At 41.1% G+C, this 24,465-nt stretch overlaps 1 protein-coding gene across 7 annotated transcripts in view; it reads right to left on the bottom strand.

Annotated features, from left to right (window-relative positions):
• Positions 1-24,465, bottom strand: part of RABGAP1L (RAB GTPase activating protein 1 like) — a 229,467-nt gene that overhangs the window by 66,623 nt on the left and 138,379 nt on the right. For 5 of the 7 annotated variants that reach the window (XM_051793884.1, XM_051793894.1, XM_051793904.1 and 2 more), the window contains 3 exons: positions 23,384-23,509; positions 21,849-21,992; positions 9,574-9,615 (listed from right to left, as the gene is read on the bottom strand). In XM_051793884.1, coding sequence (XP_051649844.1) covers positions 9,574-9,615; positions 21,849-21,992; positions 23,384-23,509 — 312 coding nt within the window. The other 2 variants (XM_051793924.1, XM_051793941.1) reach the window with 2 other exon arrangements.

Here is a 24,465-nt window from a genome sequence, read left to right on the forward strand (position 1 = left end):
CTGAATCCCGGCTCACGGTACATCCACCGCATCCTCCAGCGCTCCAGGGTGGGAGGAACGGGCCTCCCAGCGACACAATGACTACATTCCATGGGCTTCTGAACGATGACAAGCTCGGGGAGATAGGGCAGGACACCCCCACCCTCCCAGGTGGGGAAGGGAGAGGGGCAAAGCCCTCGGGATGGGGAGAGCAGCCCGGGCAGCCACCGCCCGGCCCTGCACAGCCTGGGCAGGGCGGCATTAAATAATTCAAACGGCGCTCATTTCCAGCACCGTGCTGACGACGGGCAGAGAGGGAATGATGGCAGCACACATTTTTGAAGGGATTCTAGAAACCTGCTGCATGTTCTGGAGGAAAATGCAATGATGTCACACCTGGAGCTGCCTGGCATTGCTCCCGTGCAGGGAACAGCAGAGGTGCCTCTGCCATCTGCTGCTGCTTCATGTCACAGGGCTGCATTTTACAAAGTGTGTCTTCATGCTCCTTCGTTTTTGAGCTGCCTCATCATAAAATGGGATGTGCAACTGAACAATACCCATTTCCCACTGGAGCTGACAGCAATATTCCATACATTTCTAACAAACTGAACGGTGGTAATTTAAAATATTGTGAGGAGCTCTATAGATCTAAACCACATTAATGGCAAACAAATGTATCTTTAGGTCTAAAAATAATTTGTCTAATGTATCAAGAAAAAACATATTTATATGAAAAACATCCAAAGTAAAAATCTGTAGCATGGGGTCATTGAATTGAAATAATAACCATGTTCAGGAGTAGTTAAAATATGAAAATCATTTAAAGTTATGGTGAACAAGCCTAGGTAAGCACTGCAAAAAGCAGAGAAAATTAGAGAAATAAACGAATTACTTTCAATCTGATAAACAACCCATAGTGAACTCCCTTCAAATACCAGCAAATTTGCTTGGATTATCACCAAAGTAGCTCCATCCCTGCAGGTCACCTTGGCCCACAGTGACATGAAGCAGGTGGGAAAAGAATTAAAGCAGAAGTCACAAGTCAAAGATGACAGGTGATGCCAATTGAAGACAACTAAAGCACCTGTAAATGTGCAGCAGTGAACAGGCTGTTTGATACAGGTGGTGCTCTGAAAGCTGATTTAAATAGCTCAGGTTGCAAACCACTGTTTTGTAGATGAAAATCTGCAAAGGCTACAGCAATTTGGGTGCTTGCTGAGGTCCCTGTCGAGGGAAGCCACGACTCGCTTCAGCAAAAAGAAGCCACAACCAACACAAGTTTCATTCCAGTTTAAGACTCTGGTGAAGACTGTGATGGGAACTCTCCCATTCTTCCCAAACTCCCCCCACACGCAGTTCCAGAGACTGTGGTTCATTCTCCAGTCTGTTATTCCACCCAGCATTTATCCACCACAGGTTAAATCACCAGCTCACCAGATATTGTTTGTAAGGTGAAAGGGAGGAAAGGAAAGAAAAGGAAGGAGCTTTGCCTGTTTTTACTGAATTCTAATTTAAGCACCTGCTGGTAAACATGATATTCTAGAAACATCAGGTTCCATCTTCTATATACAAATGGAAACATTGCTCAAAACACTAAAAGGAAGAAATAAGAGCCTTATACTGAGGGTATTGGGAAGCAGGTTACAGAACTGACCAGGAGCAGAGTCAAGAGTGACCTGGGGACAAAACAGGCAAGAGGACAGGTAATTCAGAGCCCTGTCCATGTAAAAAGCCTTAAATTCTTTATTGCATAAGTCAGACTTTAATCAGCTAATAGCTCTGATCCTTACAGAAATTCAGGTTTGGTTTATTTTGGTTTATTTTCACTAAGGTCTAGGCTTAAGAAAAATAGAATTAACTGCTTATTAAATAAAGTCTTTAATTCTAGAAAATTATAATAGGATCTAATAGTTAGAAGCTAAAACTAGATGAATTCAGGTTATAACTAAGGTGCCAATTTTTAGGAATGAGGAAAATTAACTACAGGATTAGCTTCCCAAGAGATGTGGTCTACTACCAGTATTACAATTTTTACATCAGGCCTGGGTTTCTGTTTAAAAAGAGGTCTCTCAAATCCAAAAACTTCCAAGGCTTGATAAAACCTCCCTTAATTATCAGCTGAAATCCACTGCTCTGTGTTTGTCCAGGAACTCCTTTCACACAGCAGAACAGTGAACCCTCATTAACATTTTTATACTCCCTACCATTCTTACTTCCACATTCTCTCTTATTTTTGTCCACGTCAGACCAGGAACTGATTTTTCCTTCAGGTAAACTTCACAACTCTTATCCATGACACTGGATTGCTGTCCCACATTCTTTAGAAGGGCCTAAGTGAAGTGAACTTGAAAACTAAAAATGGCCCAAAGGGCAGTAACTAAGTAGGATGTCTGAGGACAAACGTGTTACTCATGGTTTGATTTCCATGTCAAGGACTATCTGAACTTTAAGTGCAGTTAAACTCTGTTCCTGGCCTTCCTATCCATGAAATGCCTGTTTAGGTGGTGCTGATGCAGTTCAGAGTTGCTCAGACATAGACAGCTGAGGCCCACTGAACTCAGAAGTGGCTAACGCCAATAAAGTCTCAAAGCAAATAAAACCATGACTTGAAATAATCTACATTTTCTGAATTCTTTAGCAAGATACCAAGGATCTTGATGGGGGGTCCTTTACAAATATTAAATCTCTGTATTTCAGTGAAAAAAATGACTGACTTGGAAAAGCTAAATAGACTAAAACAGAATAACAACGAGGAAGTTCTCCTTCAAGCTTTTTCCTATGAAAGGGTAAGGCATTGTGTACCAGAACAGCTCTGAAAATCCATACAAATGATATCATAGCCACAATAAGAACTTGACCTCTTACCTTATCAGACTTTACTTTGTCCTTTCTGTTCTTCAGGGCTAATTACAAGTGTGTAATCTGGATTGAGCAAAGTTTACATCTTGATCGTTATGAAGAGAGAACATGATAAACCAACTAATGTCCATAGCAGATTCCAGCAGAGATCTCTGCTGGGGTCTGTGAGAGAGTGAAGGATGAGGTGACAATGTCTGCAAATGCTCCTAAATTATTCAGGGAGTTAAAGACAGGGGTTACAGTAAAGAACTGCAGAAGAACCATAATAAGAGACTGAGTGACTGGGCAACAGAACACTGAAGGCAAGTTGATCCAGATAAATGTAAATTGATGCATATGGAGAACAGCATCAATTTTCCATGTTAATGACAGACTGTGAGCTGACAATTGCTACTCAGGATGGAATCTTGGGAGTCACTGCGGAGAGTTCTATGAAAATACCGGCTCAGTGCACAGCAGAGGTGAACAAAATGCACCAAATGGCAGGAATTAAGAGGGAAGGAACAGAGATTTTAACAGAGATTGCCATTATTCTGCAGGGTGTGTTTTCATCTCCAATATTATGCATTACTCTGGTCCTCCCATCTCAAAAAGGAGGTAATAGAGACAGAAAAGCATTTAGGGAGGGGATAAAGCTCATCAGAGGCTTCCAGAGGAGGAGACAAAAATAGACTATGGTTATTAAGCCTGGAAAATAGAAGTTGACGAGAGATATGTAGAGTTATAAAATCCTGGGTGGTGTGTGAAGAGATACTGTGTCCAAAATGCCTCCCAACACGGGACCCTGATGGGGAAGTCATAGGTGACAGCTCAAAGCAAACAAAATGATCATTCAGCTGAGAAAATCCCTGCAGCTCCTCATTTTCATGTGTTTAAAGAGCCAGCAGAAAAACCCATGGAATAACAATCCATGCAGAGTTATTAAACATGAGACACCACTTCTTTCTCAGAGAGTCTTCAAGACACAGACTGCCAGAGGCAAAAGAAAAGAGAGCATTATTGCCCTGCTCTTACAAGTCTCTCCCATGAATCCACTGTTGGCAGTGAGATACTGGGGTAGATAAGGTACAAGTGTGGTCTGGAATGACTATTTGTATGTTTTTATTTACTTCAATCACATGCTCCTGAAACATTTTCCCACAGAATGACAAGATTTGCTAGGTACATGGGACATACACATGTATTACATAATATTAGAAATAATAATTAATAATAAAAATAATAGTATGGAACCCTGAAAACACTATGTTCACTTCCCAACATCTAGAAATCACCAACAGACAATATAACAGGAGGAATCATCAATATCTAGAGGAGCGTTCAGTGCTGCTAAAGAAATGCAGCTCAACAAATTTCATGTTATTTTCTCTGCTATCAGGCTACTCTTCCTTGAAAGAGAACACGTTTCCACCCTCAAAATTCAAAATTTATGGTGAACATTCACCTAATAGAAATTGAGCTGATTTTAGGTGTGAGGAGGAGATCAAATGGGCTAAGATATTAACTGGTCAGGACAGGATGGATTTTCAGCATGCAGATAAATGTGGACTTTTAAAAATATAAAATTGGTTCTATTAAGGTTGGAAAATCAGTAGTCTGGAAGTTGAATGATTCTTGACATTTTCAGGTACAGATTTCTGTTTCTAAAGAGATCATCTCCAATACATCACCCAGTCCTGGTTTTTGGGGTAGGGGAGGAATTCTTCAGCCCCAAAAAACCTACAGCTTAAAGACATCTTCAATTTAGGAACTAGACATACAAAAACAGTGATCTGAGAGACTCTTAAAAACTGAATTTTTGCCCTCTGCATAATGCAGAAGGCCTTGAAGAGAACAGCTGGTTCTCATCTCCAGCACCAAAGAGCCAGGATCCTCTTCTCTTCCAGAAGTGTCAGCTCTTACCCTGGGATCAGCTACACAGAGAGGCTATAAAAACGGGGTATAGATATAAGGAACATATTTTTCTTGCCTTAGATTCTAATGTGGATGCTTCTGGTTCTCTTGAAAAGAGTTTTTTGAAGATATAATGCACTCCCAGAGTATACTGAGCCAGCTCCCCTGGAATCAAACCCAGTTTTGGCTGGAAAGGAGCCCTGTATGTCACTTCACCCAACCTCTGCCTCAAAGCAAGTGCTGACTTCAAAATCAGTTCAGGCTCCTCGAGCCATTGCAAATGCAAAGAAAGAACAGAGCGAGAATGAAACAGCTGTTTTATCTCTTGGATACCAGACATATTACCTACAGACTCAGTGCACTTTTCATCTGATACCTCTCAAAAAGTTGTAAGAACTGCCACAATTTCATTCCTGACTCTAAGACGATTGACATGTTTTAATTATCTGCATTGACAATATGCAAGTTTTACTGATGGGCAAAATCCAGGAGGGGTTAGGTCAGATGTTATATCCAAAGAAGATAATTAAAGGGAAAAAAGAAAACCTACAATTCACTGTATGTTCCTTAAGAATTTAAATGAAAATGGATACAGAAGTGCAGCATAATTTTATTCAGAATTTGTGCTCTTATACAAATCCCCATCTAAAGAAGAGAAATAGTATTTGTGGAACCCTTTGGTTATTGAAGAATAATATTCCATACAAATATAAGAGAACAACACAGTGTTATCAGATGAAGCGACTTTTTAGAACTAAGGAAATACAACATGAATACAGAAAACTTATTGTGACCTCTCTTAAAGATCCTGTCACCTCTAAGAAGTTTACTGCAGATTGGAGGTGATGCAGAAGAGAATGACTGAGATGCTCTGGAGTTCAAGAACACTGAGAATATTGGTTTATTTAATAAACACTGTGAATGGTCTCTACAAACACTTCAAGGTGATAAACACCAGTGTGAGTGGTGCTAGAAGGGGACTGTTTGAGTTGAAGGACAGGGCTGATGTAAGAGTAGCTGAGGGTAAAATGATCAGTAATAAATTTACACAGGATAAGGGAAATGGGCTTCCACCAGCAACACTGCTGCTGTTACTGGTTCTGAAATGGATGTCATGGCACATAATAGAGCAGAGAAGCAGTTCTTGGGCCCAGGAGATCCTTTTCAATCCAGATATGGAATGAAATAAAGATAACAAATAACCCTCCTTATCCAAGGTAATGTTGACACTTTTTTTTTAAATCTACATCTGCCATTGTACTTGGGATGCTGCCCCCCAACCTCTAGGGCACAGAGTGACACAAACAGCTTTGGGACTGAAAGGTGCCACCAGAAACAGCCAATAACTACAGCTGTCCTGTTTGTGTAATACACTCCTTGTAACATGCAGAGAGGAGTGTCAGAAATCATAAATCCTGTCAGAAATGCTGCTCATGTTCACCTGACTTCAAGGAATGATGTATAAAAGTACTGGGTTTAAGATATTATATGTACTGAAGGGAACCTCTATAAGACAACAAAGCACTGGTTGGGAAACACAAACAGCAATAAACACATCATCATTTCTCCCGATTTTCTCCCCATTTTCATTTGAATATTATACACCTTCCTGATCAAAACTCTGCCTTTCATCTGGTGTTAAGCAACATATTTTTAACAGTCACACAGCTCAAACCTCCACAAGCCAAGTGTTGAGCTTATATGCTATGAATCACACACTTGATGATTAGGTGAACCCTCAGAAAGAAAAGTTTGGATATGGACCTATTTTAAAAGCCACTGGTTCACTCTTGCATTTCCAGTGACTGTGTGCTCTTCCCTGCCTTTCCAGGAGTTACCAGCCAGAACAGCAGTTAATCTAGAGCCTGAATTCTCCACAATCACATATTTTAATACTTGCCTCAGTTTGATAATTCCAAAACAAAGCATGCGTTAGCTGGTTTTGCTGAGTTGCAGGATCAGAAACAAAATATTTAAGAATTAATCAGTGAAATCTCTCTGTGACCAGTGACAAGACTCAGGGAAGGGCTGAAGCTGTGTCAGGGCAGGGTCAGGTTGGATGTCAGGAGAAGGCTCCTCCCCCAGAGGGTGGTTGGCACTGCCCAGGCTCCCCAGGGCAGTGGGCACAGCCCCAACCCTGCCAGAGCTCCAGGAGGGTTTGGACAACGCTCTCAGGGACAGGGGGGGATTGTTGGGGTGTCCTGGGCAGGGCCAGGGGTTAGACTCAATGATCCCTGGGGGTCCCTTCCAGCTCAGGATATTCTATGATTCTGTGAAATACTAAAACATGAAAGAAAGCTTATAATTGATTTCTTTTTCTTAGCATATATGAAGATTTTAGTGTTTTTAATTTCCAATAAAGAAACAAACTAGTTGATGACACAAGAGATTGGGAATAGTACATTTTCACAGAATCATAGAATCAACTGGGTTGGAAAAGACCTCCAAGATCAAGTCCAACCCTTGCTACAACCCCGCCGTGCTTCCCAGCCCATGGCACTGATGCCACATCCAGTCTCACCTTCAACACCTCCAGGGACGGTGACTCCACCCCCTCCCTGGGCAGCCCATTCCATTTTCCTGACACTCTCAATTAATAGTCTAAATTGAAATTTTTAAAATGAAAATATCAGTGCTGTTTGTCGAGTTGTTCTAAACCACAGGCTTCTGCGCCGCCTTTTTCCACACTGGGGCTCTTTTCACACTCCAGTGCTTCACTACATTTTCCACGGCTCAGAAAATGAGAGGTGAGGGATTTGCTTTTCTACCAGCTCAGCTTCCTGCGCAGTAATCCAGGTGCAGTCGCTCCATGCTGTAAATCCGTGACTGATTCCCACTGTAAAACAGTGCCCCCAGCCGGGGAGCCTGAGCAGGCTGGGCAGAGCAGAAAAGCACAGAAAAGCACAACATTTGGATGCTACAGAAAAAAACCCAGCGCTTTCCCTTCAATAAGAAATCAGATTAATGCCCTATTACAAACCTTGGCCTCCACAGCTAATCCTCTAACTGTTCATTGCTACTCCCACACTCAGTGTGGGAGAAGGAAAGGGAAAGGAGTCTCCTCGTGTGATGAGTGTTTATTTTCCAGAGACGACTGCATCAAGATGTCTTGGGTAATTGGTCACAGAAGTAGCACTGTCATTCCCAAACTAACAGGCATTCCCTGAGAACACCAGCAGATGGAACAGTGAGACACAGCACTGAGTTCCAGATAAAAGCTCCTCTTCTGTTGCTATTTAATGAGGAATTTGGATGCACACACTTCACTGGGAGTGAGGAAAATGGCATTTACACAATAAAGACTCCAATATTCCACTGATGAAGGATTCCCTCAACCAAATTTATAATAATCCAACAGATTGTGGATGGGAGAATAATCACTGTAACAATCCTTAGGAGTTGTTTTCATTCACTTCAGACCTAGAGAGAAACAAGAGTTTTGAAACACAGTTCTTAAAGCATTTTTTCTGCAGCACATTGAGGTTCTGTCACTCAGGAAGAGCAGTGCAATAAACCACTTGGTTCCTAATGATTAGGAGAAATTATGGAGACATTTGAGTAGGAAAAAAAAATTACTTCGGGTCTCACAGTACAAAACTATTTCCTTCCCCAACAGAGAGTAATTCCTGCTGAAAGCAGATCATAAAGCTGATTCAGTTCCATATAAGCACCAGCTCCATCTCCGTGCCACTGTGGAGCTCTGCTCTTAGGTGAGTATTTCTAACTTAAAATCTTCTCTTTCTTACCTGGATTTTCTTTGCTCTTGTTTTTGGCTGCACTATAGAAGTACTTCCTCAGGATAACACCTCCCCTCCCATTTCCTCAGAGCCTATTACTGCTGGAACAGGCACACGCAGCACACTGCACACACATACATTATACATGAACTGCTGTAAGCAAAATAAGAACCAACTCTTGAAGCTCTTAGTTGCAAGAAGAGTGACAAAATACTTTTAACTGCTACCTCTACCTCTTCCCAGAACCTGTTCTACCACCATCATATCTGCTGGGTGCTGGTTGGATGCTTCCTTTCCCTTCTTCAACAGCAGATCAAGCCATAACCCACCAGATTTCCCTTTGTCCATACTGGCCCTAAACACCAGAATATGAACAAGCCCCCACAGTTGCAAATAAAACATGAAACAGGAAGGAAGGAGCACACACTTCCCTCCCTCGTTTTTACAAATGCACATTTCTGTAGGAGCATTTCCTTGGAAATGTACACTGAACCTACAAACCTCCTGTTTGTAGGAGACTTCATTAAATACAGGCTGGGTTAGTGTAAAACACACGTTCTTTTGGACATTTCCTCACCATGGGGCTGGATTTGAACTAGAGGCAACTCATGGAGGTCAGTGTAAGTTAACTTTGGCATCCAAAATGCCAGTGCTTCACCTACAGCTTTACTTGTTTAGGTAAACTCTGTGCCCAAGGCAAAGACAGAAATTCCCCATGGTACAAAAGATTTCCATTTCTCTCTTGACAAATACATTTGATACCAAATAATATTCAGTCTCTTTGCTTACAAACAAGACCAGAAACAAAACAGATACGCTGTGAAATGAATCAGAATTGTTTTCTTAATAGTAATTACATGAGACATTCAAATCCTTAGACTGTACTCCCTGTTCCACAAACTTCATGACACAATTAAGTTTAATAAAAACAGATCTATAATAAGTACAATTTTGAAGACATCTCTACCCAAATGGATGATATTTCTCTTACACTCCCTACTCCAGAAGTCCCGCTATTATTGTTCCTTTAGACATGATACCTTAAGCTAAAAATTATTTCAGACAGTTTAATAAAACAAAATAAATTACTAAAAAAATCACTTACCTTTAAGAGAGCCAAGGCTACATGGAAGATTATGTTCATACCCTGAAAATAAGAAGAAAGAGACTTCAATCAGTCCCAGCACACAAACCTCTCTTCCCTACTGCTTATCATTATGTAGCATCAAAACTAGATGCTGTAAGTCCCCAGGGAATGCTTCCCTTTCCCCTGCTCCACTTCCAAGTTCATCCTTAAAGCCCCACGGTGCAGTTTCCAACAGTTGGGGAAGATGAGGCTTCTTGGAGCTTTGGGAACCTTGACTGAGTCAGGTGCAACAGATGTGAGAGGTGCTCCCTCCTCCATCATTTCAGTGCCTGTCAATGCTTCCATGAACAGGGCAGGGTGTTGGAATGAGCAGGGGACCAAGAAATATTCTGGGGGATGGGACTTTTGTCAAGTACCTGAGCTTAGCTGTGATTTATCACGTACACTCCTTCATGCTCAAACTGTAAAAACCCTCAAAGTAAAAGAAAGGCAACCCTACAAGTACACAACACACCTTTTTTTACTGCTATTAGTCAAGATTCAAAACTATTTCAAAGTAAAACAAGCTGCTGTCTGTCTGTATCAAATAGGTGCTTGCTGGTGGGCAAAAGTTGGAAATACAAATGTACAGAAATGCATTCAGTGAGAAACACAAAGACAACATGCATTTATTTAAAGATTAAAGAAAGTCTGCTGCCTACCTATCTTAATTATTTAGGATTATAGAGAGCTTTGTCTTCATCCAAATATGAAAAATACCATATGTAACTTTCATTTGTTGTGCCATGGGCTTTGTGTTCAGACTGTTTTCCTCGATTGTGTTTTCCAAATCTTCTTGCCCACTTGTTTAATGGCAGGATGAATCTTTCCTTATAATGGCTCTCACAGTTGATATCTAGAAATGTCTCAACAGATCTGCACACAAGTAATACTGGCACTGCATTACATATTGTTATGGGATAACAATGGGACTTTTGCTAAGAGAACCTTCTCCAAGGAATTTCTGCTTCTGCAGTTATTTTTTCAAGCCTCTTCCTGAAAGCCTGAGACCATATTTCTATAAAAGTTAACTTTTATAAAAACCTGCTGAGACCTTGCAGAAGCATTAGTGGGAATAAATTGTATTTTTTTACATAGCATGGTGCCTTGAAGGGATTGTATCATCCATGAGTCCTGGAAACGCTATGACATGAGACATAATGAATACTGCAACACTGAATTACTTTGCAATTCACTGCATAATCACTGTGATAACAAACTGGTTTTCCACTAGAGGTCACAATTGCAGCAGGACTGAATCCTGCTCCATCACTAGGAAAATCTTCTTCCAAATGGGATAACAATTATTCCAAGTTATTTTGCTTTTTATACTTCTTTGTAATAGAAAAATGTCTGGTTGTGACTTTCAGTCATGACACTGAGCTCCAGCAGCAGTCAAATCAGTCCACAGTCCTCTCAGTTTTATTCCAAATATCAGTTTGATGTCAAGAGTTCATTCCACAGTCTTGACAGTCACAACTTTTATTTCCCAGAAGAGAGGATTTGACAGGAACATCTATAAATGAGAGGAATATCTACAAGCCATCACAAACCCCGGGTTTTCCTCTTAACCAGTTGATTGATCGGACTTTGTTTATTTATGAGCAGGAATATTATGTCTAATTGTTGGACTACTCAAGAATTAGTTCCTGTGTGTTTTCTGGCACAACCAAACAGAAAAGCAAACCAGTTCTCATTTAGTTTCCAAGTACTTTTTTCTGCCCTGCCTGAAACTCACACTGTTCCTGAATTCAAAGGAATCCAGCTCTCTCCTGGTATGCCTCTGATATGCCCACTGTCCACATGGACAGCAAATGCAGCACAAAGAGGTTTCCACCTGCACTGAGAATCTCCAGCTCTTTTTCAAGCCCCCCTGGGCAAGGTGCAGCTCACAGACCCCCTCCTGTTACTTGAGATAACCCATTCAAGGCTCGAGCACCCTAAAATCAGAACATAAAATGACTTAAAATGTTCCTATCCAGCTGTCCTGGCAACAGAAAATAACCTTCAGCCTCCTCTTTCCTCCAAGGCAGAGGGAAGTCTCCCAAATCAAGGCAGTGTTTCAGACCTGAGGCATCAATTGCTGCAGTTCTGTGCTGAGCAGCGAAGCCCTGAAGGGTCAGTGCAGCCCCTGGCAGCTGAGTGAGGTGGAGGAGGATGCTCTCCATGGCAGAGCCATGCAGTGCCTCACCCCCCTTGTGAACAACACACTCCACAACCACTGATCCGCATCCCGGGGTTATTTTTCCTAGTTCATGCAAGACTGTTCTACCACAGCCAAATTTAATGATTATGATTATGAAAAAGAAAGCTCAGCTCATTTTTCCACAATCTCTTATTTAAAATCCTGCTTCATTTACCACACAGTGATTTATAAGCTTCAGATTAAACTTGTCCAGCTATTTTGGAAGAAGGACTGAAAATACCAATGTGCACCAGACATATAAATAATTGGTAGCAATATCCCTCCAGCAATTTTATAATGGAAACAAGAAGGAACATACAAATCATCCAAAAGAGGAAAGAGGAGGGAACTCACATGAAATGAGCTTTGGATAATTACTTTTTAAAAGCAAAGGTCATATGTTTAACTGGGTATTTTGAAATAAATGCTATGATATCATACAGATCTCACCTTGATATTTAAAAGATTTGCATGTGTGAAAGCTGTTCATAATTATGCTTTTTTAATACACAACAGTCAAAGGTAAAAATATACACTTATAAACAAGAACCTAGAAGACACAGGAATCCCAGAAGGGTTTGGGTTGGAAGGGACCTTCAAGCTCCTCTCATTCTTTCTGCCATGGGCAGGGACACCTTCCACTAGACAAGGTAGCTCCAAGCAGCATCCAAATCTCTTCTCCATAATGTGGGCACTCTCTTGCTTGTCAGCCTGAGAAGCTTTGTTGCCAGAGAGAAATGAAGGAGCATGTGGTCTGCACAGCTCACAGGCAAAGATCCAGAAATGAGGCATGTGGACATCCTCCTCCCAGGAGCTCTTAACCAGCAGCTTCTGCAACACCCTCACTTACCTGCCTAGTTAAACACCTGCACAGCAGCTTCTTTTTTCCAGCTGGTGTTATTTAAGGACCCTCTACGTTTGTGTGGAGGCCAAGAGCATTTCAAGAGATCTCACAAAGCTCAACAGTTTCAGAGAAGGAACAAGCCGAACTCAAAGCAATCAGTATGGTAAGATGAGGGTCAGGAATGGGAAAATGTTGGAGTTTGTGCCATTTGCTAGTCTCCTTACAGCCCCTGCTGACCCTCCTCTGCTTTACAGACACTTCCATAGGATAGCACTGACTCCAGAAGAAAGAGCATCATTTTGCGGGAGTACCTTTCACACCTACTGGTGCTGGGATGAACACTCATCATGCAGGAGGTGCCCTTTTAATTCATAAAAATTGTGCCTCATAGAAGCATCTGCTTCTTTGCACTGTGTGTCAAAAGACCATCGTTTCCAACCACAATTGGAGGGAACATTTTCACAGGTGAAAATTCTCTCTCGTGGGACTGTAAAAATGAAACGATACATGTGCACTGAAACTAAGACTGGATTAAAATGAGTGAAATCTTATTACGTTAACTCTGGCCTAGTGACAGATTTTCCCAGCTCCTCAGCTCCCTTCGGAGCCAAGATTCCTTGTGCAGAAAGAAGGCTCTTTGAGGAGTCCTCCCTTTGAGTCCCTGTACACTCTGCAACAAGATGAGTTTTGAAAAGGCCTGAAAAGGCGGCTGGGAACAAAGAACAGACAGAGAGTGGTAAAGATGCGATTCTGTAGGGCCCAGTTTGTATTCAGGGCGATGTCTGTGACAGAAAGGCTGCCTGTGGCTTCCCTGGGAAGAGAGGAGGCAGATCTATTCATCCCACCTGGCAAATCTGCCCAGGGACCGGAAAAAGGGAAGCAAAGGGGCAGCAAAGCTCAGCAGCCAGTGTGGGGCTGAGTGAGGCCAAACAATCTAATCACGTGGATCTGGACAACATTTGCACAGGGGACGACCTTGGAATTCCTCTCCTGTTTTAAAGCTCTTCCTCAATGGCAGAAGGCTCGGGAGAAGGCAGGATATATTCCATAGTAGCATCTCCCCCTCTCCAACCAGAGCCCCTGATGGACCTTCCTCTGGTTACACAGCAACAGCCTCTGCACCCTCTTCACCAACAAAGGGAAACGAATCCCTTAAAAATATAAAGAAATTTAATTTATCAATGTCCTCACCTGTGGTTTTTTTCCCTAGATATGCATGACATGTAGAAGGAAACTGATACAATATTCTCTGAAGTTCAGCACCAGGTAAAAAGATGGGTATGAGAGTGAACTGAGCACCTGCTTAAGGGCTGAGAAGACTCAAGCCCCACATGACATGAACCTCTTCCAGCTTTCTAATAACTGAATTTTCCTTTTTTAAAGAGAGACCAGCTATCCAACTGAAGTTAATTTGACATTGTTTTGTAATTCAAAAGTGTTTCATAATTATGTGTTCAGTTGCACAGTCTTTCAAAGGAGCTACAGAGGGTAATTGGGGTCACAGACTCCAAAGGAGAATTAAAATTCTATTTATGTTTTGGATGGTTTCCAGCAAAACACTTATTTGGCAACTCTAGTATGTTGAGAACACCCAATAAACTTTAGGAATGTCACAAATGTCTTTGTTTTGCTGACAACATGAATATATGGTCTGAAGCTCCAATTTCCCTTTGTAAGCAGGGGAGCCTTGGAGCACGGTCTGCAGGGACATGTGTGTTAATTAACATCTTTTACGCAGGGTCTGTGAGGCTTGTACATTTATTCTAGTTTAATGACAAGATGACTAAAGGAAAGGAAGGTTAAAACTCTTGTTCAAATAAGGCACAATGTGAATTAGCAAGCTTTGTGTAAACAACAGATAGAGCTTTCTTACTAAACAGTTGTATTAGAAGGGAAAAAAAAAGTAAAACACAAATTGCAAAGAGATGTTGTGTATGAGGTATAGCTGAGTTCTCAGACTGGGTTCCCCCCAGTGCCTATACAATTACTCACCCCACAAAATGCTACAGCACCAGAAAGAAGAAAAGAAAATACAGAAATCTTCCTCCTGATCCTGTGATGCTGTGAAAAATACACAAACCCCATTAAAGCCAGGTGACTGCATCATTAGAGAAGCAGGGAGAGGGTAAAAACGGCACCAGTGGACTCAGGGAGATTGTGTCCCTTCTGTATTTTGTAGCATAAAAAGGCACACAATAAAAACTACCAGGCAACCATGAACCTGCATTAGTAGGATTTTGCATGAATTTTTGTTTGGTTGGTTCCTTTTAACAGAAATGAATGGGATTTAGGGGTGATTATTTACGTGTTTTGGGCAATTTCCATGTCATTTGCTGCTGAGATGTTGTTATGGCTGAATGAAGGTAGAGGCTGCTGTGAGATTAACACTTTCTTCCCTCCACGTTCCGTGACTGTTTGCAAAGAATAAAAATCACAGCCACAGGATTTTGAGTCATTCCCATGCATCAAACTGTTCCCTGACATGGGGTATTTCTGCAGTGGCACATCCCCAGTTCAGCAGCAGCTGGTTATGGGCGGGCAGCATTTGTTAACCCAGCCCTACAGTAACACTACTTGTCTGCTTTGCACAGGTTTAAATTACAGGGGGTTTAGACATTCCTGTCCCTTTTTCCAAACCTGATTAATGCAGGGAAAGAGGCCTGAATCCACAATAGGCACCAAGGGCCTTATCACATCCAGGGAGAGAAAGAGAGGTCTCGTATTTCTGTAGATAAGACAGGTCCTCCAGCTCTCCTCTGGAAGCAGGGAACGGCTGTTGGACATGCTCAGAGGCGCAGGAATCTTCCAGATCCCAGTTTTCCTGAGACGAGGCAAGGTGAGGGGTTCACAACGTCTCAACAAAGAGCTGTGCCTCCTTCCCCCTCTATGTGCGGTCACAAACCACAAAGAAAAATGCATGTCCTTGTTATATCCATGTCTGCCTCCTAGCATTCTGGCTGGTCTCCTTCCCAGGGTTCCTTGCTCATCCTCTCCCTTTCCCTGCCACAACACGGCCCTGGCCCTCTCCTCTCTGCACCCTGATGTTCATTTTCCCTTCCCAACAATGACTCAAATGCAAAGCTCACATTTTGATTTTAGGTACATAGAAAAATTTGCAGCAGTCTCAGATTCCAGGCATGGAGCAACAGAAATCGTTCTGGTACGGGCAGACTGCACCACCCTCTCCTTAAAAACAGCCACCAAATTAGCTCAGCTTCCCGGCTTTGTTCACAGAATATCACTCTCCTGCTTGTGATACTTCCCTTCAGTCATTTCTACAGCGCTTTTGAGGCCTGCCAAGACTGTTTAGGATATGCTGCTATTCCAGTACAGCAGATGGCACTGGTGTTAAGTAAGCGTTATGGAAATTTACTGTATTCCTAGAAAAACCAGCCAAGTGAACATCAACTAGTAGGTGGCTAAAATATTTCAGGAGCAAAGAGGAAAGTAATTCAGAGACATAGTGTGACATGGCATGAGATGTGCCATTCCTCTAAGGCACAGGCTCAGTCATTCAAACAGGTCCCTCATCTTTGGCACCTTTTTTTAACTGAATCTTAGAACATTATCTGAAACAGAAGCAGCCTCAACATTTTAGGACCACAAAATTTATCAACATTGCCCAAAAAGGTACTTTCTGTTCCCATGAGTTATCCTGAATTGCAGATTGTTTTGAGGCTGTTTTTTCTTTGCTCGTGCTGAGTATTTATCAACAGCCTCGTTATTTTGGGAATAAACAAGCTGCATCCATGAACGGAAGATACATAAATTATGAATGCTCACAGAAGGAGCCGGACAACATCGTGGAGAAGGGTTATGCTAAACCCTGTGGCTCTCCCAGAACCCCTCAGATTACTCTATTAAAATACTCTTCTTCTCAGTCCAAGCCTGAGTTACTATAAATCCTGTGCAGCTTTAGAAGGTGGTGTGTCCCCTGTCCCTGTGGCGATATCAAATATGGTTATTACACACCTCCAGGTTTCTGGTGTTGATTGAAGTTTCATATCCAAACACCTTATAGCACTTAGAAACCTTTTCTACTCTGATAAGAACTTCAAATTATCATTATAATCTGAATGTCTTAAACACACACATCCAGAAGCTTTAAAAAGTTCCTCGTGCAGCAAACACACAGTTGAATCATACATCACTCTTTCTTTTTTTTCACTTGAATTTCTGTTCCAGTACTGAGAAGCCCCCACAGTGGGTTACAGCTGCAGTCACCAGATGAATTAGGTTAAATTACTTTTAGCATGGATTTAAATAACTCATCTAACTCCATAAAAGCCAAACATCCAGAGCTAGAAAACCCAAGGTACCCCCCTGTTTTTGCAACACAAAAGCTTATAATGGCTGACACGTCAAGAGCTGCCGGAATGCAGCAAACTCGCAGCGCTACTGGACACGTGTGTCTCAATTCCAGCTGTCCATCTGGTGTCTGAGAAAACCTATTCTCCTTCTTAAATTAATTAAAAGCTAATTATAGCAGTCTGGGGAAGAAATCCTCTCCAGTCTCTTCACATGAAACAGCAGTGGCTGATAAAGACTTCAGCAAGGAGGCTCGGCTCTGCAGCCGAAGGGAACAGACAGACTAAATGCCTAAGTTTATTTGCCTGTATTGCTAAGAAGGAAAAGAAACTCAACCCCCAACCTTTTACCACTCACATGTACACCATTGACTTTAGTTTTGTAAATAGTACTGAAATTTTATATCCAAAATATAAAGGCAGGCACTTCCAGCACAGATCCGTGCCTATTTAGAATTTAAGCCCAGCTTTTAATATGCTGTTACTGAAAGAGATTTTATTTCTAGCAAGCCCAGTCCGCTGCTTTGGAAGATTTCTTAAAACATTCATAACTGGGAGGGTTAACAAATGTAGACACCATGTCGACAACGAGTAATTCCAAAAAAGTTCAATTTTTCCTCCCCTATAGATCTACAGAAGATAAACAACTGTGCACAACTTTTTATTTAATTCACGTTTCATCTGAGCGCAGATTCACAGAGGAAGTGGGCTTGTTCCTGATTCAATTCCTGAGGAAGTTTAATAAATTGAAATGTTAATCTGTTCTTTCTCAACTCTGCTGAAGGCATCACAGAAGTATCTGACAGAAACAGATAAAAAATAGCAGGTTATTATGGTCTCTCCTCCTCAGTCAGCATTCACGCAGCGCCGGCCCCGCGTCTGAGCGGTGCCATACGGCGTTTCCTGGCACATCCATCTCCAGCGAGACACACACGAGACACAAATCAAATCTCCAGTGCCAATACTTGTAATTCTGCTGGGATTCTCATCATTTCATTAGGAAGGAGTGCTCCCAGGCACCACATCTCCTCCGTGTGGTGCCACACTCATTGTATCAATAGGTGCTCATTTACCAGCACCAAGTCACCCACATTTTAAAAGGTTTTTAAAAACACCCCTCACAGCCTTCATTGTCACTGACAGTTCAAAACCAATCATAGAAGTTATTTTACTCAATATTCTGAAAGTAGCAGATGATAAAAAAAGGCCAGGGAGTGATGGTATCTACCTTTCAATTCCCACTTCTTCCACAGTGCTACGTGGTCCTGTGAAAGGTAATTTCCCTTCTTTGTTACTAGTTGTATTAATAAACATTAAATTTTTTCACATTCAAAATTATTCACATTCAAAAGCGATAGATAACCACTTGCATCCCTTTGTAGTCAATCTTGAACACAGAATGGCAGCTTAGTAGTCAAACTGTTAACTTAGTAGTCAAACCACATAGTCAAATTAGGTATTATGACATGAAAATACACAATTTTTTTATTTCTGTGGCAGCCCACGAAGGGCACTGTGCAGGAGGGGTTTTCACATACTCCCTAAAAAAGAGAGAAGCACCATCCTTAAGTATTTTATATCCCCCAAAACTGCACACACAAACAGCCAGATCGACTTAAAAAGGAGGCTACCCAGAGTGTCTCCGAATTTTAAGTTAATAATGGAATGGAATGCTTGAGCTCTGCAACTCCTTTAGTTTTGGCAGCACTGTATATATATCACAAATGGTTAAAGTACTTTCTTTTTATTAAGCAGAAAAAAATAATGAAAATTTTAAAAATGCTTATAAATTGCATGCCAACTGGTTTGGGTTGTTTTTCCTCTTCTAAATGCCTATTGAAGGTCATTTGTTTAGTGCTTTTAAAACACGTATTTTCATTTTAATTTGAGCATTTTCAAAAGCAAAATGCAGTGAAATGTCAACTGTTTGATATTCTGCAGCATAACCCAGGTGCAGCTGTTGCACTGGGGAGAGCTCTGAGTGACAAGAGCTTTACCCAGACGAGTTGCTATTTCTGAGCACGACTTTAAATAAATAATTTAAAATGGAACAAAAAGAGACAGCAAAACAGAGCAGGCTCGAAAAGTGTTCGATAACATTGTGTCATATTGATAGATAAGACTGACAAGTCCAAATACAACTCTTGGGTTTCATCAACAAAGATGTTCTTCAATGCAAACAGAAATAGCAAAGGGGAAGAGACAAATAAAGCAGCTGAAACAGGCAGCTAAAAGGAATGTTGTAGAAAGACCTGCCGGATCAAAGCCACACATTTTGCTGGAATCACATTAAAACTTTCTGCAGCATCAATAGGTTTGGGTTTTTAACTACAGGCACTGTGAAGTACCTGCCTGCAAGCCCAAAATTCTCTTCAAGGGAAGACAAATAATTCCAAAATATTTCATTTCTAGATGAGGATGGGCGACAGATTCTGTCACAGAGTTACTGAGGCAATATTCTACGGCCACTGGAAATATAAGCAATTTGGGGGAGTTCAATCACATTCTCAACAGCCTGAGAAAAGTTTAAAAATAAAAAGGTCCTAAGAAGACAATAGGGTGAAATAACTCAGTCCCACAGAGGCCATGGCAAGTCCCAAATTTGTGTGAATTTACATAAAACTGCTCTGACGTGATATATCATGTGAGAATGACGAGAATGGCACTCACTTTGATGGGATTCTAAAAATTTCTCCGTAAAACTTAATTCCATCATAAATGTAGCTCCTTTTTCACAGGTTATGCCTCTGCTCAAGAGGTCCATCCCCAGCTTGTGCCACTGTTCCCTTGTGCATGCAGACGAAGGGGATGCGCCTCCCTGGTTAGCTGTGGAACTATGGGACCTCCAACAGATACTTTTCTTCTCTGGATTGAGGGTTGAAGAGTATCTTTAACAACCAATTTCACTCTCCCAGCCACAGTAAAAAACTAAAAACAACTAACCCCAAACAAAACCTCTTGGTTGACATGGAATCAACAAATGGTTGGGGTTGGAAGGGACCTCTGGAGATCTCCTAGTCCAAGACATAAATTGTTCATCCATAATTCAAGTATTTTCATGGAGACCAGAGAAGCTCCCTTGGAATGATCAGCTGGCAGCATCCCTTCAACAATGGTTTTAACTGGTTTTCATCCCTTAACGTTTTCTTTCATAAAAGAGCTGTGTAGGATGTAAACAATTTGTAACGACAAACAGGTCAGGGATGTGGAGAAAGCACAGTCAGGAAGGAAGTTGAAGAGTATTTAAAATTCATCTGTATCTATGACAAATTAAGGAGAAGGCTGGAAGCTTGTTTTTAAAAACTTAAGACAGTTCACTTCAAAGGCTTCTTGATTTTTTGAGGATTTTTTTTCTGCAGGAGAACATTTTCTTTCCACTGTTTGCAGCTACCACTGTTTTTAGTCCTTCCAGTTGCCGGAATTATCGGCATGCTGGTTGTTCAGAGATAAAGTAAAGAACAATTTAATGCAGAAAAAAAATTACTTTTTGATTTCCCCATAACTCCTTCCAGAGGCTGACTGGACACACAGCTTCAGTCCTCTGTCAAGGAACCGTTTCTTGTTCTGCCTCTGGCCATACACCTTCAGATTTGACTTTCTTTCTATGCTGAGGACCAGCTACACTTTTATTTTAATATGACTTTAATCTACACTCCTCCCACAAATTCTCAGAAGTGCCTGTTACTTGAGACTGGCTGACTCCTGCATCTTAGGAGCACTTTTCTGATAGACTTCACTGGTGCCTCAGGACGTTGTCTCCACACTACCCCACTTCTCAAGATGTCTGTGTGTATCTTCTCACTTGAAATTGATTTTCTTACCATTTCTGGCTTATTTTTAGCTCTAGTAAAAGAAGCTCCCTTAGCTGTGTGTGATTATCCTCCACAAGCATTAACAAGTTTCCCTTTCCTTAGCAGGCTCTAGTGTTGCACTCTCTCCTTGGATTCTTTCACCTTCTTTCCCACAGTAATTCCTTCAGATATGCTGGGATAAACACTGCCAGTATTACCCCACCTCCTTTTGATAACTGAGCACCAATGTGCAGAAGAAGAGATACTCTTAAGGAAACAAATATTGAGTTATGAGTGGGGGACAGTATTTGTTTAATACTGAATCCTATCAAGGCATGTGCACGGGCCTGAAAATTCTCAAAGGAAATACTTCACAATCAAAATTACAGAAGGAACTAGAGTCAGCAGTGTTTCAAACTCAGGAAGCCCTTGGTATTTAAAATTATAAAATATTCTATTTATTTATTTACTTTTGTGCTTGTGACCCATTTAAATCAGAGAGGAAATCAGTGACAGCTTCAAAAACAGGTGTAATCCCATGGATGCCCTGAATTCCCAGTGACCAAAGGAAGTACTGGTATTTTACCAGAATAAACATTCCAGACTGTCCATCTATTCTGACCGGTTTTTTAAAGGAAGTGCAGGTATATCTATGGTTCAGACACACACCATTTTTACCAGGAGTAGTGTGTTCCCAGTTGGAATAGCAGGGAAAAAACAAAAGGAAGGAGCTTCATTCAGCTGTGTTTATTTCATATCAGGCCACCAAAGTAACCTGCACCACCCTTACTGTCTGTGGGCATTTGGAGAGCTTTTCCTAGGAAGTGTCTTCAAGAAATTACAGTTTCTAACTCTGAAAAGTCATTTAACAAATTAAATGAAGAACAGATGAGTTCATCAGATATTCTTAATTAGATCCCTCAACAAAGAATGGGGCAATCCACAGTTCTCATTCTAAAACCAAACCAGCATTTCACTGAACATCTTCTATATAACCACGGTTTCTACATAATTTAGTTACACACATTTTGAAATCAAACAGCAAATGACTCCAACTAAATGAAATAAAACAAGAGGACACATTTGTGGAATGGAAGAAGGGCTTTCTGACTCAATAGTTTTTTTACCTCACAGAGTAGTAAGTCAATGATGTGGAAGACCATGCAGAGTGGAAACTTGGCAGTGAAGAGCGTGAGGAACCACTGGGATGCATACATGTGAGCTTCCAAATTGAGGTCTGAGAAGTGGCTGTGCAAGTCTGGTAACTGCTCCTGGAGCAAAGGAGAAAAAGAAATGTTTCAGGATTACCCATTAGTCCAAGCTCTTCATCTACACTGACAATAAGGACCACGTTGCTAAACACCAAAAACCACAACAAAGTGAAATCCTGGCTTCTTTTGAGCAGTGGAAATATGTTTCTTGATAAATTTCAGTGCCCATGGTTACAGTTTTTAGTGAGATATCCACAGTGGGTTCTATCACAGTATCAAATAAGGTACTGAGATTATCCTGAGAAATTACAAAATCTTCAGCAGTCAAAAGGCAGAGAGGTTGTGAAACCTATGTCAGAGTGTGCATTTTTAAGTTATCCCTTTGCTCTTGATTTGCTACAAATGTTTCTGCCACAAAAAATAACAGATACTAGAACCAGGAGATCACCTTGCTGAGCTTGAAAGCAATAGAGTACAGACAATTTCTCTAACTAGGAGCATATATAAACACCACAAAATAAGCACTGAAAATGCTACTGTACAGTGATGACTTATTAAGTTAATAAAGTATCTTTGTTAACAGTATATCTGTTAACAAAATTTGTTTTATTTGTTAATAAAAATCTTTGTGAACATATGTAAATATTGAGAAGACCATATGCTGAAGTATCACATTAATTAGTAATTCTACTCTACAAAGTAGATTTGACATCTGAAAAAAAATTCATTAAATTAAAACATTAACAGTGGTCTGTTTGGTTTGGTTTCAGTATATGCCACAGAGGTATCTATGGTCACCTGTGACAACTGACTTCATCAGCCTTCACTGTGGTAACACAAGGCCAGGGTTTAATGAACTGTTAGTAATTCCTTATTAGTCAGAACAACGTGCAAAACTTGCAGTAGTTTAATTCTGTTAAACTGCTCGATGAAATAATTCCACCTGAAAAAAGAGCAGTGCCTTGAAGAGACAGCAAAACGTGCCAAATGACCTCCACTGGGTTGGTATTTCATAGGCATCGGGGTATCCTGATTTGCCTGATCTCTTAACCACCAGTACAATTCACAGAAAGTAGGACACTGATGGTGGCAGTCCAAAGGATACACCTCGGCCTTAACAGCACAGAGACATCCTCTCTAAGCAATATCAGGGAACAGGGAAGAGAGGGAGTAAGCAAACCGAGAAAGGGGAAAAAACACAGATACCTGCTCTGCTTGGATACAAAGATTAGCAGCAAGACTGGTCTTTGAAAGACAAAAGAAACTGGAAATAAATCTGACTCATGGTGTTTGAATTGAGCTGTAAAGCTTTCCTTGCTTTGGTTCTGTCCCACCTCCAAAAGGAGAGGGGTTTTATTGTCCAGCAGCTTTTGGAAGCACAGCATGAATCTCTTCTTCATCCCAGCATTTCCATTTATGACAGAAGGAGAATTTGTTAACTCTGGCCCCACCTGCATTAACTTCTCCAGCTGGAAAAATTTGCAATGGAGATCTTCAAAGTTATTTCTGTAGAGGTCCCTCAAGCCATAGTCATACATTATTTTCACAAATACACAGAATGCCTGCTCCTCTGGCATCTGTTGGGAAAAATACACAAAAACAAGGTTAAATTAAGAGCTGAGGCTGGAAATGCCTTACACAGATACACACTCCTAAATACCTTAGGCACGATGAATTCAGAACAGGGATATATCAAAACTTTCAGCAAAGCCTCTGAATGTAGAATTGAGTAAGTAAAATATCAAGGGCACTGTTCTCCTTGATGAGCACTTGGATTTGGCTCTTTTAAGGCCTTCTCTGAAGAAAATGGAGGATCAAATCACAGGTTCCTGTACATACAGATCCCTACAGCAGCACAACTGGCAGCAGCATTCCTTCTGCCAAACAGGGATGAGAACAACCAGTACACAACTCACAGGTACAGAACAATTTAAAACTGAAAAAAAAGAGAGAACAAAAATAAAATAAAAAGGCAACGACTCATGACAGTGATTTCTACTGAGAGAGATATGGTTAAAAGGGGAAGAATTCAGGGGAATTAAGGTACAACCGACCCTTAGTGAGAATAATGCTCATCTGCTTTCATCCAAACACCAGGACACTGAACTCTGAAATCAGGCTTGCACGATTCCACCAATTAACATCCTGACTTTTTCAGAAGCCCTATCGCCATAATCTCTATTTCATTCTGACCAAAGTTGCTCATCCAACAGAGTTTTGGGAGGTGGTACCAACAGAAGCTCTGTGAGTCACTCTAAACTCACATTTTTTGGCTTGAGCCCACTGAATGCTGAATTTGTGGGAAGCCCTGTGTCACAAAACCTCCCCATCATCTCCCTCCCTTCCCTCGTGCCTTCAGGTAACACCATAATAAGACGGGCACAAGCAGAGTCACTGCAGAGCCCAAATCAAGCTTTCAAAGACATTAAAAACAACCTTTCTTTTGCAGGCACCAGATTGAAGGAAATGAAAACAATTATTGAGGATCAAGAACTCTTGACCTTTTAGTGTATTCACTCATTCGGCCTCTTGC

The sequence above is a fragment of the Manacus candei genome, unplaced genomic scaffold (genome assembly GCF_025592945.1).
Source record: "Manacus candei isolate 608988 ecotype Guabito, Panama unplaced genomic scaffold, ASM2559294v1 h1tg000005l, whole genome shotgun sequence".
NCBI classification, from domain to species: Eukaryota; Metazoa; Chordata; class Aves; order Passeriformes; family Pipridae; genus Manacus; species Manacus candei.